We start from the raw sequence: 17,626 nt of genomic DNA, 5'->3' as shown, positions 1-17,626 counted from the left end.
AGGTCAGAATGTATAGCACAGAGAAATATATTCAACATACTCTAGTAAACCATTATGGAAAGGAATATGAAAAAGAATACATATATTTGCATATATATATATATAAATATAACTTAATTACTTTGCTGTACATCAGAAACTAGCACAACATTGTAAATCAACTCTATATTAATTTGAAAAAAGAATATATACCTTCTAATTGATAAGGATTCAAGAATCTACCATTATATGGGCTTGGTGGGAGATAAATTCCTGACTACCACTGCTGCTGCTGCTGCTAAGTTGCTTCAGTCGTGTCCGACTCTGTGTGACCCCATAGACAGCAGCCCACCAGGCTCCCCCATCCTTGGGATTCTCCAGGCAAGAACACTGGAGTGGGTTGCCATTTCCTTCTCCAAAGCATGAAAGTGAAAAGTGAAAGTGAATTCACTCAGTTGTGTCCGACCCTTAGCGACCCCATGGACTGCAGCCTACCAGGCTCCTCCATCCATGGTATTTTCCAGGCAAGAGTACTGCAACTACCACTCCAAAAAATGGAGCCCAAACTGCAGCTATTTATATTTCTTAACCCCTAGCAATTATAACCTAGTTATATGACTGAAGCATGCCTTATTACAAAAGTTGGCAATTTATGGCCCTCCAGCAAAATTTGACCTACTGCCTGTCTTTATAAATAAAGTTTTATTAGAATAAACCATGCCCATTTATATATGCATTGTCTAGGGATTCTTTCACCCTTCAACAGCAGAGTTGAGTAGTTACAACAGAGATTATATGATCTGCAAACACTAAAATATTCACTAATTGGACCTTCAGAGGAAAAAAAATAACTCCTTCTTTATCTGGCAATTCTGTAAGAAAACGTAATTCTAAAATTAGTGACACAAAAATAAGTAATAATTTTGATACTTTTGGGAAGTGACAGTTGCAACTGCTATAGAGGGGCAACGGTATTTCTGGTGTACCAGTGGACAATGGCTATGACAACAGTTTATAGTTCAGATTTGTCTTGTAGCTTGATGCTTGGTGTGTTTCTGAGTGCATATATCAGTCTTCCTTGACAATTTCTGCCCATATTTACACCTGGATCCCAGGCCTTTCTATCGATTCCGTGAGTTACCTGATATTCTTCTAATTATATAATTCTACCTAAGGCAATCGGAGTCTCTTTCTGTTAGTTGTAACTCAGAACCTTGAACAGTCCATTGACCTTGCTTTATTCCTGACTTGGAGTGAGATGTTCCTTTTCTACTCCCTAGGGATCTTGTTCTCACCATCCAGCATTGCTTGTATCTATCAACCTGTAATTTATTGGCTGTTTGTCCATTTTCTCTCTAGCACTGGGAGGTTCTTCAAATCAAGGACTGAATTTAAATCAGCTCTCTATGGTGCTCAGGAAAATGTGAGAGCATATAAGAAAGAATTAACAGGCATGAAGACTATCAGAGCCAGGAAACCATTATTTTTAACATCAAAATTGCCGAGCTTTACTGAGTCATTATGTAGAAGCAGTACACTAAACACTCGACATACACTGTATCATTTAATCCTCATAACAACTCTATGACTTAGTAAATATTTTTGTCCCATTTTATAGATAAGGGAATTGTGGAGCATAAAGGTTAGGGAACTTGCTCAAGGACATAGAGCCAGTCAGCAGCAAAGCCAGGATATCAAAGCAAGTTGAACTCTAGGGTCTGTACTCAGACATAATAACTTAAAACAGTTTTACCCAAGACTAGACTACAATCACATGAAATTTAGCAGCTCCTGACCAATTCCTAGAGAAGTCTAATTAGAGTAAAATGAGGATACTTTTCCAGCATCTGGATAAGTAAAGAGTGGGTCTACTGGGGTTAGTGACACTCCATCATTTGCCAGACATAGGAAAGAGCCCACCCAGATCTGTGGTGAGAATTCAGCTTACTCTCTCTGTAGAATGGCATTTGAGGATCTGCTTCTTTTCAAGTCTATGGTTGAAGGTGAACTGAAAGGTAAAGAGCTGCACGACTGTCAGAAGGGAATACCTAGCTCAGTGACAAAAGATGACTGAAAGTGGGAGGCAGGTAGTCTCAGAAAGCAGAAAGTCTCACCTCAGCCTTCCTGCAAGAATGATCAGTGTCTATAGAAGACAAAAGCATATCTCTGTCTTTCAGGAGCTTGTGCAGGAGACATAAAAGTAAAAAAAAAGATATTGCTCTCTAGTAAATTCTAGGAAAACATGATTTTGGAGCAGGGGCATCCCAGGTGGTACTGGTGGCAAAGAACCTGCCTGTCAATGCAGGGGATGTAAGAGACATGGGCTCAATTCCTGGGTTGGGAAGATTCCCTGGAGGAAGGCATGGCAACCCACTCCAGTATTCTTGCCTGGGAAATCCCTTGGACAGAGGCATCTGGCAGGCTATAGTCCATGGGGTTGCAAAGAGTTGGACACACTGAAGTGATTTAGCATGCGCCCACTCTACAGGTAGCCACTGAGTCTGGCAACATTTGCAATTATATGAATTGTATGCTGATATTATATTACATTAATGTTAAAATGATATCTAAGTTTCTAAGATCAACTAATATTTTCAGGATTTGAAGAAGGAAATAACATTTGACATGAGACTTGAAGGCAGGTAGGCCAGAGGGGGCAGAAGACATTTGGAAATCTTTCAATCAAGTTAATATTGCTAGAGCAGAATTCAGAGGAGTTGTAGGCAGGCAGGAATTGATACACAGTGAGGTTGACATGAGCAGGGATCATGTGAAAGCCTTTTGTTCCAAATTAATGAATCTAGACTTTGTTCTAACAGGAATGAGGTGATAGCACTTAAGTTCTCACACTTCAGAAAAACAATTCTGGATAGAAGATAATTGGGAGCAAAGAAGGCATGATCATTGGAAACACTGAGATTTATGCTAGAAGTATTGATTTAGGAATCTAATGTAAATTAAGAACAAAAAACGAAGTAAAGACATCAAGAAATGGTCAGATATGAGAGCTATTAAAGAGGCTCCTTGTAATTATTAAAACGATTTTATTTCCTCCAATAATAATGAAGAATACTGTCTTGAAACAACTCTTTGAAGGAAACTGCTTTAAGCCACTACAATTTTATTATGCTTCACCTAAAATTAGAAGAGGAAACAGCACCTTCTTGTGGTCTGAGGCTAAGAAACGTATGTGAATTTTTAAAATTTGGTCAACAGTTAGATATTTTAATTAAGGAAGCATGAAAAAGTAATAATTTTAAATCAAATTCCTTGAGACAAAATAGTAGGGAGACATAAAATGTAAAAGATCACCTTCAAAATAGAAACAATACATGAAAGTCAACTTTGTGTTGCTAGCTTATATTTCCAATATATTAATGTAAGTATATCAAACTATTATAAATCTATAGGATACAAAGTTGACCAAAAGTATACAAATTATACTGCACAATTATTTAAACCACCTCAACTCAATGACTAAATTGGTTTTGGCATGACCTGAAATTTCTGAGGATATTATAGTGTTCCAACATGATGCTAACTTTGGTTCTGAAAAATGTGTTGAATTCAGCTCCTTAGTTTCAACTAGATCACCCTTTGTTCTGATTCCACTTACCTTTTCTCAGTGATAGTGATACATCTCCCTCTCTTCTTCCCTATCTCCTTTTTCATGAAGAGCATAGACATGAACTCTAGAATTCCTGGGAGATAGGTATAATCATTTCCTTTTAGTAAAAGGAAAGTGGTACCTACCCTTGTCGGTCCTTGTACATTTTGTTCACCCTTTCCCATTGGAAGTCGAGCCTGGAGAGAGCTTCCTGTAGCCTCGCCTTTTCCGGGGCTGTGGCACTTTGCAGTGCTGCTGCCTTCTTATTGTGAATGATGTCAATCCGACCTGAGATTTGTTGCAGGTTGTCTTTTATATTCTGCAATATTGAAATTGTAAAGCAAGTCAGAAATTATTCAGTTGTCTATGGAAAGAGAAGAAAGGAAATGTATCAACACCCAGAGTAACTAACAGTCTTACATTTTTCATTTTCTGACTTTTAAAAGTCATTAGCCTTGAAGCCCACTGATTTCAACATGCCCAATTTGAATGGGTAATTCAGTCTTCATCTTGATACTGGCAATCACTCCCTCTTTCTTAATACTCTATCTTTGTTTGGCTTCTGTAACCTGAATTCTTCTGTTTTTTTCCTCTACCTTCTTGTCTACAGCTTCTCAGTTTCCTTTACAGAATCTTTCTCCTCTGACTAATCTCTTAATATTGGAGTGCTCTAGCATAGATCTTTCCTGATCTATCTGTACTACCTCCTATTTGGTCGCATGACTTTAAATAATCCCTATATTGCAATGCTCAAAATTATCCAAGCTAGGCCTCAAATAGTACATGAACCAAGAACTCTCAGATGTTCAAGATGGATTTAGAAAAGTCGGAGGAACCAGAGATCAAACTGCCAACATCCATCGGATCATAGAAAAAGCAAGAGGATTCCAGAAAAACATCTACTTCTGCTTCATTGACTACACTAAAGCCTTTGACTGCATGGATCCCCACAAACTGTGGAAAATTCTTAAAGAGATTGGAATATCAGACCACTTTATCTGACGCCTGCAAACCTGTATGCAGGTCAAGAAGGCAACAGTTAGAACCAGACATGGAACAACAGACTGGTTGCAAATTAGGAAAGGGGTATTTCAAGGCTGTATAGTGTTACCCTGTTATTTAAGTTATACGCAGAATACGTTATACGCAAGATGCTGGGCTGGATGAAGCGCCAGCTAGAATCAAGATGGCCAGGAGAAATATCAATAACCTCAGATATGCAGATAAAATCACCCTTTGGCAGAAAGTGAAGAGGAACTAAAGAGCCTCTTGATGCTGGCTTAAAAGTCAACATTCAAAAAAGTAACAATATGGCATCCAGTCTCATCAGTTCAGTTCAGTTCAGTTCAGTTGCTCAGCTGTTTCTGACTCTCTGTGACCCCATGAACTGCAGCACACCAGGCCTCCTTGTCCATCACCAACTCCCAGAGTCCACCCAAACCCATGTCCATTGAGTCGGTGATGCCATCCAACCATCTCATCCTCGGTCTTCCCCTTCTCCTCCTGCCCTCAATCTTTCCCAGCATCAGGGTCTTTTCCAGTGTGTCAGACCTTCACATCAGGTGGCCAAAGTGTTGGAGTTTCAGCTTCAGCATCAGTCCTTCCAATGAACACCCAGGACTGATCTTCTTTAGAATGGACTGGTTGGATCTCCTTGCAGTCCAAGGGACTCTCAAGAATCTTCTCCAACACCACAGTTCAAAAGCATCAATTCCTCAGTGCTCAGCTTTCTTTATGGTCCAACTCTCACATCCATACATGACCACTGGAAAAACCATAGCCTTGACTAGATGGACCTTTGTTGGCAAAATAATGTCTCTGCTTTTTAATATGCTGTCTAGGTTGGTCATAATTTTCGTTCGGTCCCATCACTTCATGGCAAATATATGGGGAAACAATGGAAACAGTGACAAACTTTATTTTTTTGGACTTCAAAATCACTACAGATGGTGACTACATCCATGAAATTAAGGGGTGGGATGGGGAAGGAGATGGGGGGGAAGTTCAAAAGGGAGGTGATATATGTATACCTATGGCTGATTCTTGTTGAGGTTTGATAGAAAACAACAAAATTCTGTAAAGCAATTATCCTTCAATAAAAAAATAATAATTAAGTTTTAAAAAGACAACTGCTGCTTGGAAGGAAAGCTATGGCAAACCTAGACATCATATTAAAAAGCAGACACATTACTTTGCCGAAAAAGGTCTGTATAGTCAAAGCTGTGGTTTTTCCAGTAGTTATGTATGGATGTGAGAGTTGGAGCATAAAGAAGGCTGAGCACTGAAGAACTGATATTTTTGAACTGTGGTGTTGGAGAAGACTCTTGAGAGTCCCTTGGACTACAAGGGCATCAAACTAATCAGTCGTAATGAAATCAACCCTGAATCTTCATTGGAAGGACTGCTGAAGCTGAAGTTCCAATCCTTGGGCCACCTGATGTGAAGAGCTGACTCATTAGAAATGACCCTGATGCTGGGAAAGATTGAATGCAGGAGGAGAAGGGGATGACAGAGGGTGAAATGGTTGGATGGCATCCCTGACTCGATGGACATGAGTTTGAGCAAGCTCCGCGAGATGGTGATGGACAGGGAAGTCTGGCATGCTGAAGTCAATGTGGTCACAAAGAGTTGGACATGACTGAGTGACTGAACAATAAATATGACAATGACTCTCCAACTTACATCTCCAGCCATGACCTCAACTCTGAAATCCATACTCATACTTCCAACAACTTTCTTGACACTTGGATGTCTCAGGAGCATCTCAAACTTAACATAGCCTCAACCACATCCTCAACAGCATCCCCTTATCCTTCTCTTCCCATTATTTTCCTCATTTCAGTAAATGACATATCAATTAACAGTTATTCAGGTTGACCACCTTGGAATCCTCCTTGATCCTTCTTTTTTAATCTCTATGTTCATATTACTGGATGATCCTATAGACTCTACTTCCAAGAACATGTCCAGAATTTGACCTCTTCTCATCATCTCCCTTGTTATAACTGATATAAGCTACCCTTGTCTCTCACCTGGATTATTTCAATTCCTACCTAAATGACCCTCCTGCTTCTTATCTTCACCCTCTCCCATCAATTCTCCACACAATAGCCAAAGAAATTTGTAAGAAACACAAATCAAATCATATTACTTCACTTCTCAAATGCTCCTTATCAAATTTATCATTTGCCCACGAGGCACAACTTGTGGGACGTTGGTTCCCTGAAAAGGGATTAAACTCGGGCCCCAGCAGTGCAAGTACCGAGTCCTAGGCACTGGACCAGGTAAGACCCAAACCCAGAGTCTTCATCAGGACCTACAAAGTTCTGCACAGCTTGGTTGTATGCTGCCTGCCATGCCAGTCTTACTTTTTCCTTAGTCTCCTCCAAAAAGTGAAAGTTGCTCAGTCGTGTCTGACTCTGCGACAGCATGCACTATACAGTCCCTGGAATTCTCCAGGCCAGAATACTGGAGTGGGTAGTCTTTCCCTTCTCCAGGGGATCTTCCCGACCCAGGGATCAAACCCAGGTCTCCCGCATTGCAGGTGCATTTTTTACCAGCTGAGCCACCAGGGAAACTCTCCTCCAAGTGCACACCATTTCAGCCCTTTTGCCTCTTTGTGTTCCTCGAACATGCTGAATGTACTCTTGCTTTGAGGTTTCTGCATTTGCTGTTCTTTCTGCCAAAAATAATTCTTCCCTCCAAGAAACTTAAATGGCTGTTTTCCTTACTTCTTTTTCATATCAGAAGAGCCTTCTCTACCTTTCCATTTTAAGTAGCAGCCCTGAGTGCTCTGTTTTCCTTGTTTGTTCAATTTCCTTCATGGCCTTTATGACTAATATGAGATTATCTATCTACTAGTTTCTCTGTATTACTAGACTTGACCCTATGAGTGCAGGGTTTCCAGAGCTCAGACACATGCCTGGTACACTGTATGTGCCCAGTGCATTTGTGTTCAATAAGTTAAAGCATCACAAAAATCAACTCCATAATTTTTTAAACATAGATCGTATTTAAGGGGGAAAAAACACAGTGTCATTACATAATAATTTTTAAAAAATGTATCAGTGTTCAAAAAATGCCAAAATCTTCCATATTTGTCTAGACTTACAAGTACGAATTTGGTTATTTTGCTTATCTGAATTGTCAAAGACAAGTCAATTGAGTAAACATTAATTGAGTTCTTCTATGTATAAGGATCAATATGGAGAAAGCAAAGGTAGGTGAAGCAGTTTTACTTGTTTTGAGTAAGTTTTGAATTGGTCTTATTGATGTGGTAAGGGAGGGTGTGGTTTGGAAAACTGAAGGAAACAGTTATAGTGTAGAAATCCCAGCTAAATGTTCAGAAATTATTTGATGAGTGATCTAAATGGTACCAAATGTTTTTTGTTGTTTTTTTTTTTCAAAATTCAAAAAAAGAATGAATCATGTATGTGGTCACAAGCCACAGAAAGGGCTCATAAAGAAAGTAGGATTTGGGGGAGATATACAAGCTGAGTAGCTGAAGTGGGAAGGATGTCATACTTAGCAGCTAATACACATGCAAAGACAGGAAACACGAGCAGTCATATCTGACTTTTCAGAAATGTGTAGGATCAGGGAAGATGGGTCTGGAAATAGCGGCTGGAGATGATTAACAAAGTGCTTTAAAAATACTGCATGTAATTCAGTAGACAGTGGGGAACTGTCTCACACATACACAGACACGTACATGAATTTCAAATATATACAAAAGCAGAAAAGAAAAAAAAAGAAAACAGTACAAATAGCCCCCATGAATCTATCATCCACTGCCAACACTTATAAAACCATAGACAGCACTGTTTCACTGTATATGTCCACTCATTCACGTCCTCAGCCATATTATTTTGAACAAATTGATATTTTATATACTTATCCAAAAAATCTTCAACATGTTTCCAATATCCATTAATTATTTTCAAGGAAAGCACACATAGCACTGTATTCTACATCTCAAAACTTAAAATATTATTAAGGTAATCAAAAATCTAGTCAGCCTTCATATTTGAGTTGAATTGGGAAAGTGGTTTAGGAAGGAAACTTGGCAGAAGTCAGTGACTGTGTATTGAGTAAAGAGGAAGAATGACTCTAGCTCCCAGGTTTCTGGCCTGAGCATCTGAATGAATACTGGTATCTGAGTAAAAGGACTGCAGATGGATGAACAGGTTCTGTGCGTACATGCTTGTGTTTGTATGTGTGTGTTTGTGTGTATGTATGATGACAATGAAAAGCCTTTGGGTCATCAGACTATAGGTATTCAATAGGCAGCTGGCATCAGATTTTGAGAAGGGGAAATGAGATGACAAATACAGTTGGGTAATATATCTTCTCCCATCTCCACATGTTCTAGGCTTTCTGAGCAAAGAACACTGGTATCTGGGTTAAAGGATCATTGAACAGCAAATATACCTTGGAGCTGAGATTAGTGTACTATTCCAGGGAGACCCAGAAGCTTCCTTGGATTCCTTTGCTTACATTCCAACTTACCTTCTGAGGATAACAGACAGAGACCTGCTCCCCTCTCTGGAGAGGAGAGCAAAGGTCTCTGTTTCTCTATCCCCATCCCCTCTCTCCCTTCTGACACTCAAGTTCCTCCATGCCTCTCTCCCTGTCTCTATCAGATATGCCGACTCCCTTATATAAGCTCTGATGTTTCTGATACTGAGTTTTGTCTCTTGTACTGTAACCCATAGATGCACAGGTAAACATCCGGCCCTTACCTCACGTCTCATGGGGATTTGGGGCATGAGGACGAGTGCTAAGATGCTCTTGAGTAATCCCTTGTGTGTTCTCTGATTCAGAGATCACATGTTTTCTGTCAGGATAAATAAATAAAGTAGACCCTGAATAACATGAGGGTTAATCCATGTATAATTTATAGTTGGTCCTCAATATCCATGGTTGCTCAGCATCTGTGGATTTGTCCAGCGACAGATTGTATAGTTCTGTAGTCAAAGTGAAAGTGTTGGCTGCTCAGTTGTGAGTGACTCTTTGCGACCCCAAGAACTGTAGCCCGCCAGGCTCCTCTGTCCATGGAATTTTTCAGGCAAGAATACTGGAGTGGGTAGTCATTCCCTTCTCCAGGGGATCTTCCTGACCCAGGGATGAAACCTGGGTCTCCTGCATTGCAGGCAGATTTGTCTACTGTCTGAGCCACCAGGGAAGCTCAGCTCTACAGTATTTTCTATGGAAAACATAAAAAGGCTATTTTCTGTGTTGGCATGCCTTCCTTTCCCTCATATGGTGATCCTTGGTCTCTCCGATAAATAACCTGAACACAGAGTTGAACTGGCTTGCTTAACAACAACAACAACAAAACCCAGGCTGTCCAAGAGTCGACTGTATAAACATAAAAACTGAACAAGTATCGATCAAATGAATATGTCGGCCAACTCGCAGGCAAAATCGGGGAGGATCTCAACCATGTCTGAAATGGAGATGAGGTTAGACAGGGAATGCCTGTTGCTGAGCCTGCACCTTCCCAGTCAGACTGGTGGAGTTTGCTTCAGAGTTTGCCTTCAGGACTGCGGTGCATGAGGACTTGCTTTGGGGAATCTACAGAAGCTGGTGAGGATATAGATAATGTTATTTGTAAGGCGAAAGTCAGTGCTTACCTTGACACCCTAAGGAAAACACTTGTGTCGTCAGGTCTGCTAGTCCTCTAGACATGATGGTTATGGGTGGTGTGAATGAATTTCAGAGAGAGCAGAGGTAGGGAAGAGGGAAAGATTATTTATACAATTCCCCGGTGTTGTCTTCACATCCACGAATACCTTGTGATTAGAAGGTTTCAAGTTTTTGTTGTTGTTGTTAAGCAAGTCAATTTAATTCTATGGTCAGGATATTTATCTGAGAGACCAAGGATTACCATATGAGGGAAAGGAAGGCATGCAAACACAGAAAATAGCCTGTGACATTACTCTTCTGGAGAAAATGCATGATATAACTCTTCTGCCTGTGTTACATACAGAATGGCTACTCAGTGGAATAGCGTAGGTATTGTTTAATTGTAGGAGAGATGGGAAAACTGCTCAGAAATGTTTGTTAGAGTGAAAGTGTGAAATTTTGCCTAAGGATGAACCTTTGTGGAAAGCAGATGTAAAGGGTGGAGATGAATATGTCCAAAGAGCAGATCTCATCAGACCTTGGAGAAGAACCAGAAGAGTAATGTATATATTTTAAAACCAAAGGAAGAATGAAGATCAAGAGAGAGGGAGGGAGCTGCCAACAAGTCAAATGCATCTAGAAACAGGAGTAAAAGGTCAACTGTGGATATGTGGGGGGGTGATTGGTGATCTTATCAAGAGCAATCTCAGCGTCTTGAAAGTGTGGAAATGTAACTCTGGACAGAGAAGACTGTGTTCCAATGCCATCCTCTTTCACTACAAAATTGAAAACTACCTAGTACGACACTATGGTTTGTTTTATTTCACATAAGACACTTCTTTATGGAGGAAAAGTTTAATAAAATGAAAACAGATACTATAACAAAAATGTTTAAAAGACAGGATGTATCTTGGATATGTTATCAATGCCTTAGAGGTTATTGCACTCAAGAAAGCCTCTTACATTCTTTCTTTCTTTTATTCACCTGGTAAAATTTCACTCTGAGCCTAGAGTCTTGGGTAGAATATTTAGGGCTACCCAACTAGCAGGATTGGGGCTTCCCAGATAGTATAGTAGGAAAGAATCCACCTGCCAATGCAGGAGATGCAAGAGATATGGGTTCAATCCCTGGGTCAGGAAGATTCCCTGGAAGAGGACATGGCAACCCACTCCAGTATTCCTTCCAGCAGAATCCCATGGACAGAGGAGCCTGGCAGGCTATGGTCCATGAGGTCTCAAACAGTCATACATGACTGAGCATGCATGCACACACTAGCTAGATTAGGTCAGGTGGCAGGAATATGCACCAACATGACTTTCTCTGCTGCTTCTGTTAACTCTGCTGACCAAATGACCTTCCCCAATGCTTGAACTGGCTAGACTCTTGCTGATATGAGTCACAGACTCCATGTTCACGTGGCTGCCAGCCCAAGGGCAAAAATCCACAACTCTGATATCAGCTCACTGATAGGCTGAGTACTGAAATTCAGACTGGGGCACCCAGCTCCATTTGTCTGTATGTTGGGATCCCCGACACAATGAATAGCTGTCATTTCCTATGGGGATAAAATCGAAGAGAAGGGTGGGAGTATCTTCCCTACTGGTCTAAAAGAAATTCTTTTATGGTTTCGATGTGGGGTGTGTGAGAGAGAATATATATTCTCTCTCAGATGATTTGACCTTGCAAAGCTTCCTGATTTTTAATCCAAATCTCTGGAGAGCTCCCGATTTTCTGGGAAGTGGTAGAATTGCTCAGGATCGAGTTGTGAACAGTTTTAGCAATGCAGGACAACACATTGCCAAAGCAGGAAAACTTTCTATCCTAAATGAGAAAAGCAAAAAGCAAAAACTGGGGCAGAAGATGTCATACTCCCTGGATACTAGATAATAGCTCCTTGGTGCATTCTTGCAGAATGCTGTCAAAATTGGCTGGAGTCCAGGAAATCCTTTTTAAAGTCCCTACACATACTCTAGTTCCAGAGGCACTGCACACAGAAAAAAAAATGGTATATGCACCAAAGAAAATTCTGTAGCAGTTTCCACAGTTTAAAGTCAGAGATGAGTTCTTTTATAGCTTTTTACTATTTTGGTTTGTCTAGAAATAAGTGATCTTTATAGTTTCTGACCCTCTAAAAAGGAAACCATAGTCTCTGTAGTTGCTATGGAGATAGAAAAATCCCTAGGATCACTATAGAGTATATTATTTCCATTTCTCTCTCTCCCAGAATAGTTCCTTATCTTACCTGAAATATGATGGCAAAATGAGGAAGTACCCACTTACTAGTTAACCTCTTTCTTGATGTTGACATGCCCCTATGAAATGACCTCCTTGCTCCCAATTTCAATCTGATGAGACGTTTATTTGTTAGACACACTTCCTGGAAATGGAAATTTCAATGTCTGGAAGGCATGAGTCTATATAATTTAAGTCCTTAATATTTCAAAATAGCATCATTGCCACTCTGGTTCCTAGAATCAAGTAAGTTAAATGAGATCCTTATTTATACACTTTTGATAGAGAAAATTTTGATTGGGAAGTAACTTTCACAATTGAAAGTAAAAACCTGAATATGTAAAATAAGGAAAAACAGAAGATAGTGAACTATACTGCTATAATTCACATTTCTAGGTGGAAAGCATGTTGTTTAAATAAGAGCTCATTGGTAACACAGCCAGCATAATATAGGCCTCAGTTTGAGATAAAATAATATTTAGAAATGTGGGTCTCAATTTAAGAAGAGAATCCATTTGGAATCTATGTGTCTTTAATGAGCTAAAAAAGAGAAATTAGAGACTACAGACAAATAATTTAGGAAACCAAACAACGGACCTATTTGCCAACTAATCAGGCTGAGATAAAGGCCTCAAGTAACTCCTAATTTAATGAGGTTCTGTTCTCTATCATAATGGGCACATTTCTGATTTTTGGTTTTTCTTCCATTTAGTATAAAGTGACAACTACTTCCTTGCTGTCAGAATGTTTCATTACAAAACATGCCTTTTCCCACATAAATGTTAAATCTGTTTATATGAATGTCAAACAAGATACTGAAGAAACTGGGCAGGGCTAGAGCAGGAGATACTGAGAGCTGGTAAACTGAACATATTAGTAAGCATTTCTGATGACAATAAACTCAAACAAGAACTTAGTGAATTTTTAATGTGTCCTCTTATAGCAAGTTATTTGTTTCATATTTACTCTGAAAAGTGCCTGTATGATTTCTATTTCTAAAGGTGCCATTTGAAATTCCTATCGCTGTCATGACTTCCATGTAGTCATGAAAATAAATGGGCATTTCACACATAAACAACAGAGAATTCAGTTCAGCACTTGCACAAACTTTGGCACACAATCAAGAAATGAGAATGTCTCATACATGTAGTTATGCTTAGTCCTATTTTATACCAAGAAGTCAGCTCAAACACAGCTTCGTGAGTTTAAAACTCTGAGGAAAGGTTTTAAATAATTGTTCGATCGTAGGATGTGTATACAAACATTAATCTGAAATTTTGCCTTCTATTTTAAAGCTTGTAATAAAATATTTATAAATTACTTATAAAATATTTACTTAAAGTTTTGTCAGTTTTCCTTTAGTAAGACTGTTTCCACAAGAAAAAAGAAAAGTTACCTAAAAATTGAAACCATAGAGTCTCAGATATATAACACAATAAGTAAAATAAAAGATAATATGAAATTGATTGTTGAGTGTATTTTCCCTGAAAAGTGACTTACATATTTCAATTATATTCTGGCTTGAAGTATATTGAACTTAATTTACAAATTATAAAATTGCTTTCTAGTGATTCTTCATCTTTTACGTCTTAGAATGACTTAATGTGAGCAGATGGCTATAAAATACCTGTGATTCACATTTTTTTTTTTACTCTATTTACTTCCTGGGGAAAATTTCTATTTGGTTCACTAATAGCTTCTTGACTGCATCTTTTTCCTGCTTCTGCAGCATTCAGCACTGTTAAATATGGCCTTCACCACACAGCCCTGGCCTCTGTCGTCTTACCAAGTTCTGCTAGGCCTCAGGTTTCTCTCCACTTCTCTGAGAGCTGCAGGTCTGTCTTCATTCATTAACTCAACAAATATCTGTTGAAAATCTGCCATGTGCCTGATACAGTCTATATACTGGGAATACAACAGTGAACCAGAAAGTCAAAGTCCTCCTTGTTCTGTTAGCCCATAAGCACTTTGCTGTAGCTTTTAGCAGAGTCAATCATTAGATGGTTGAGTCCCTACGTGTGCCAATGGGAGTGGCTGAGACTATCTACAGAGGTGGGGTTATAGGAAAGAGGGCTGGAAAGGGGACATCAGAAAAACCCATATTTTGTGAACAAGTGTGGAAGAGTGATTCCTAAATTTTTATCTCTAACTGCGAAGACCTCTTGAACTTAATTTATTCTATATATCCAAGAGATATTCAATATACTTCTTGATGTCCACATGGAAGTCTAATAAACATCTTAAACTTAACACATCAAAACCAAACTTATACTCAACCTTGTACCCTTCCTTATTTGTCTTGCAATTTTCCACATGTTATAGTTAATGGCAACTCCACTGTCTCAGCTGTTCATGCCAAAATTCTTAGTGTTATCCTTGAATCTTCTACCAACCCACATGCAATTGGCCACCAAATCCTATGAACTCTATACCTTGAGAATGTATTCAGAAATAGAAGCTCTCAGCACTCTGAACCAAACCATTATGTCCAGCTTGGATAGTTCAGAATGCAGGTATAATAATAGTGCTTTCCTAATAGGGTTGTTGTGGTGACAAGTTATCACAGCAAAAAAATTTAGAATGTGTCCTGGCACATAATAAATAAGTGGTAGCTACTATTGCTGCTGCTGCTGCTAAGTCGCTTCAGTCGTGGGATTCTCCAGGCAAGAACACTGGAGTGGGTTGCCATTTCCTTCTCCAATGCATGAAAGTGAAAAGTGAACGTGAAGTCGCTCAGTTGTGTCCAACTCCTAGCGACCCCATGGACTGTAGCCCACCAGGCTCCTCCACCCATGGGATTCTCCAGGCAAGAGTACTGGAGTGGGGTGCTAGTATTGTCCAAATGTCACTTGTATTCAAAGCATGACTATTTCAAAGGCTTTCTCCTCAATAAAATTATTTTCAGTTTCTGCTGTCTACATTGATTTTTTGTTGTTGTTTAGCTGCTAAGTTGTATCTGACTCTTTTGTGACCCCACGGACTCTAGCCTGCCAGGCTCCTCTGTCCATGGGATTTCCTAGGTAAGAATATTGGAGTGGGTTGCCATTTTGTTCTCCAGGGGATATTCCTGACCCAGGGATCAAATCCACGTCTCCTGCATTGGCAGGCAAGAGTTCTTTACCACTAAGCCATCTGGGAAGTCCACATTGTTTTCTACTTTTCACAACTTGAGTAACACTCATGCCTTATACTGGAGAAGGCAATTAACGTTACAAGTTATCAGAGCACAGGGACCATATTTTCCATTTCTCTTTTAGAGAGTTAAAGACAGTATTCAGGCCTCACTATATATGTGTTCATTTGAAGTGAAAAGCTTAGCTGAAGCTCTGAATCTTAACCTGTTTATGAAAATCAATTTGAATGGAGCCATTGATCCTTTAACGTTTGTTACATTGTTCTCAAACCATTGTGGACACACATTCAGGCCTGAACAGATGTTGTGAGTACTTTGGATTTCTCCCTGTTTATTCTGTTTTACTTTTATTGGTTATTTAGCTGTTAAGAATAAACAGTGGAGTAATGATCTCTATGTGTTCCTGGCCAAGTTTCTCCATGGTTACCTCACAGTACCTGAGACATCTAACAATAGACAGAGTCCTTTTAGAATTATGCCTAGTTTCCCAGATGCCACAGAGCACCAACAAGAACAGCAGCACCAAATGCAAAACCTGTACTCCACTGCTCCAAATGTTCCTCAGAGATGACAATTCTAGTCCATTAGTACCAACTAAACAGAAAGTGATTTTGTAAGTCCTTTTGTGATAGGTACATTTTGCAGAAAGTTGCACACACCGTCAAAATCTTTTTAGAGAAAAATATCTTGAAAGAAAAATTGGCTCTTGCTTATGGTAAAAGAGAGTTGCATAGAAGGAAATGCTTTTCTCATCATTAAAAATTAGACATATGGCATTCTATGTTTCCAAAATTTTTAGCACCAGGACATGCTTTTAAGTCTTGTGTAACTTAGCAAAGCAAGGGCAGATAGCTTTTACAGAGAAACACTCTATGGCAATACAGTAATCCAGGGAAACGTGAAAACTGATTACTGCTGAGGGATGGGATTGGAAAATATGGACAAGATGCTTTTCTTTCTTTTTTTCACTTGATACTCCTTTATCCTATTTAAATATGCAATCATGAACATATTATTTTGATAAAGAACAAAAAATCCAGTATGTGTGATCAAGCACGTTCATACAATTATTCAAGATGGAATGTAATTAAATTTGTACAAATTAACACAAATGCCAGTACACTATTTGGGAAAAATAGGAAACAGATTTGGCAATACTTTGCACATTTTATAAATGGTTAATGTTTTTGATATTGGGAGAACGTGCTTTCTACGATAGTATTTTATATTGGGATAGAAAAGCAAAACCATTGCTCCATATAATTGTTCTGAAACTAAACGTGCAAATCTAATAAAACCAACAAACAAAAAAACAACACATGTTATGTGAGAGGGATCTTAACTCTTAACCTCCTTTCATTATAAACCCTAGACATTTCCCTAATGGTGAGAACATCCTTTAATGTTTTGCCTCAGGTTTGGAAAATTCAGTTTGGGAATTGGTAATAATTGGTATCCATTAATTAATTATATGTGATTTACAACACAAAGTCCTTGATTTTTTCTTGACTGTTTAACTATATGCACTAGAGTTCAGAAATAGGCAGACGTGGGTAAAAGTCACTGTAATAGATTGAACTATATGCAATTGCCAAGGTTTGAATACTTTTACCCACATAATGCCAATTTATAAGGTTTAGTTTAATGTTATCAAAGTATCAACATGCTCATGATTACCATTTTAAGCAAGAAAATGGATACAGATCAGCTTTTTTAAATGGCAAAAGAAAAAAACAGTAAAAAAATTCAGAATTGCAAGGAAGAAAGAAAAACATTATTCATTAAACTGTCCTTCACTTAGAGCTTCAGTGCTTTTGAATAGTTTAAGTAATAATTCTGAACTCAGAACAAAGGATTCTAAATTACTGAAATAGGATTAGGAAAAAAATGAATTCAGCATATTTCATTGAAAATAGAACTCCACATATAACCACAACAAAAAACAATCTAAAAAATAGCATCCTATTCTTGGTAAAAGCCATGTAGCATGGAAACTTGGAACAACTTAGAGTCTGCATCTTCAATATTAAATATTAAAATAAATATT

General features: G+C 38.7%; 1 protein-coding gene across 6 annotated transcripts in view; it reads right to left on the bottom strand.

Moving 5' to 3' along the window:
• Positions 1-17,626, bottom strand: part of DMD (dystrophin) — a 2,254,125-nt gene that overhangs the window by 1,246,165 nt on the left and 990,334 nt on the right. For all 6 annotated transcript variants that reach the window (XM_040266338.1, XM_040266336.1, XM_040266334.1 and 3 more), the window contains one exon: positions 3,733-3,905. In XM_040266338.1, the coding sequence (XP_040122272.1) occupies positions 3,733-3,905 (173 nt within the window). The remainder of the gene's footprint in view (positions 1-3,732; positions 3,906-17,626) is intronic.

Source organism: Oryx dammah, unplaced genomic scaffold (assembly GCF_014754425.2).
Source record: "Oryx dammah isolate SB20612 unplaced genomic scaffold, SCBI_Odam_1.1 HiC_scaffold_23, whole genome shotgun sequence".
Lineage (NCBI taxonomy): Eukaryota > Metazoa > Chordata > Mammalia > Artiodactyla > Bovidae > Oryx > Oryx dammah.
The sequence above is the reverse complement of the archived record's forward strand: the minus strand, read 5'-3'. Positions and strand labels throughout refer to the sequence as shown.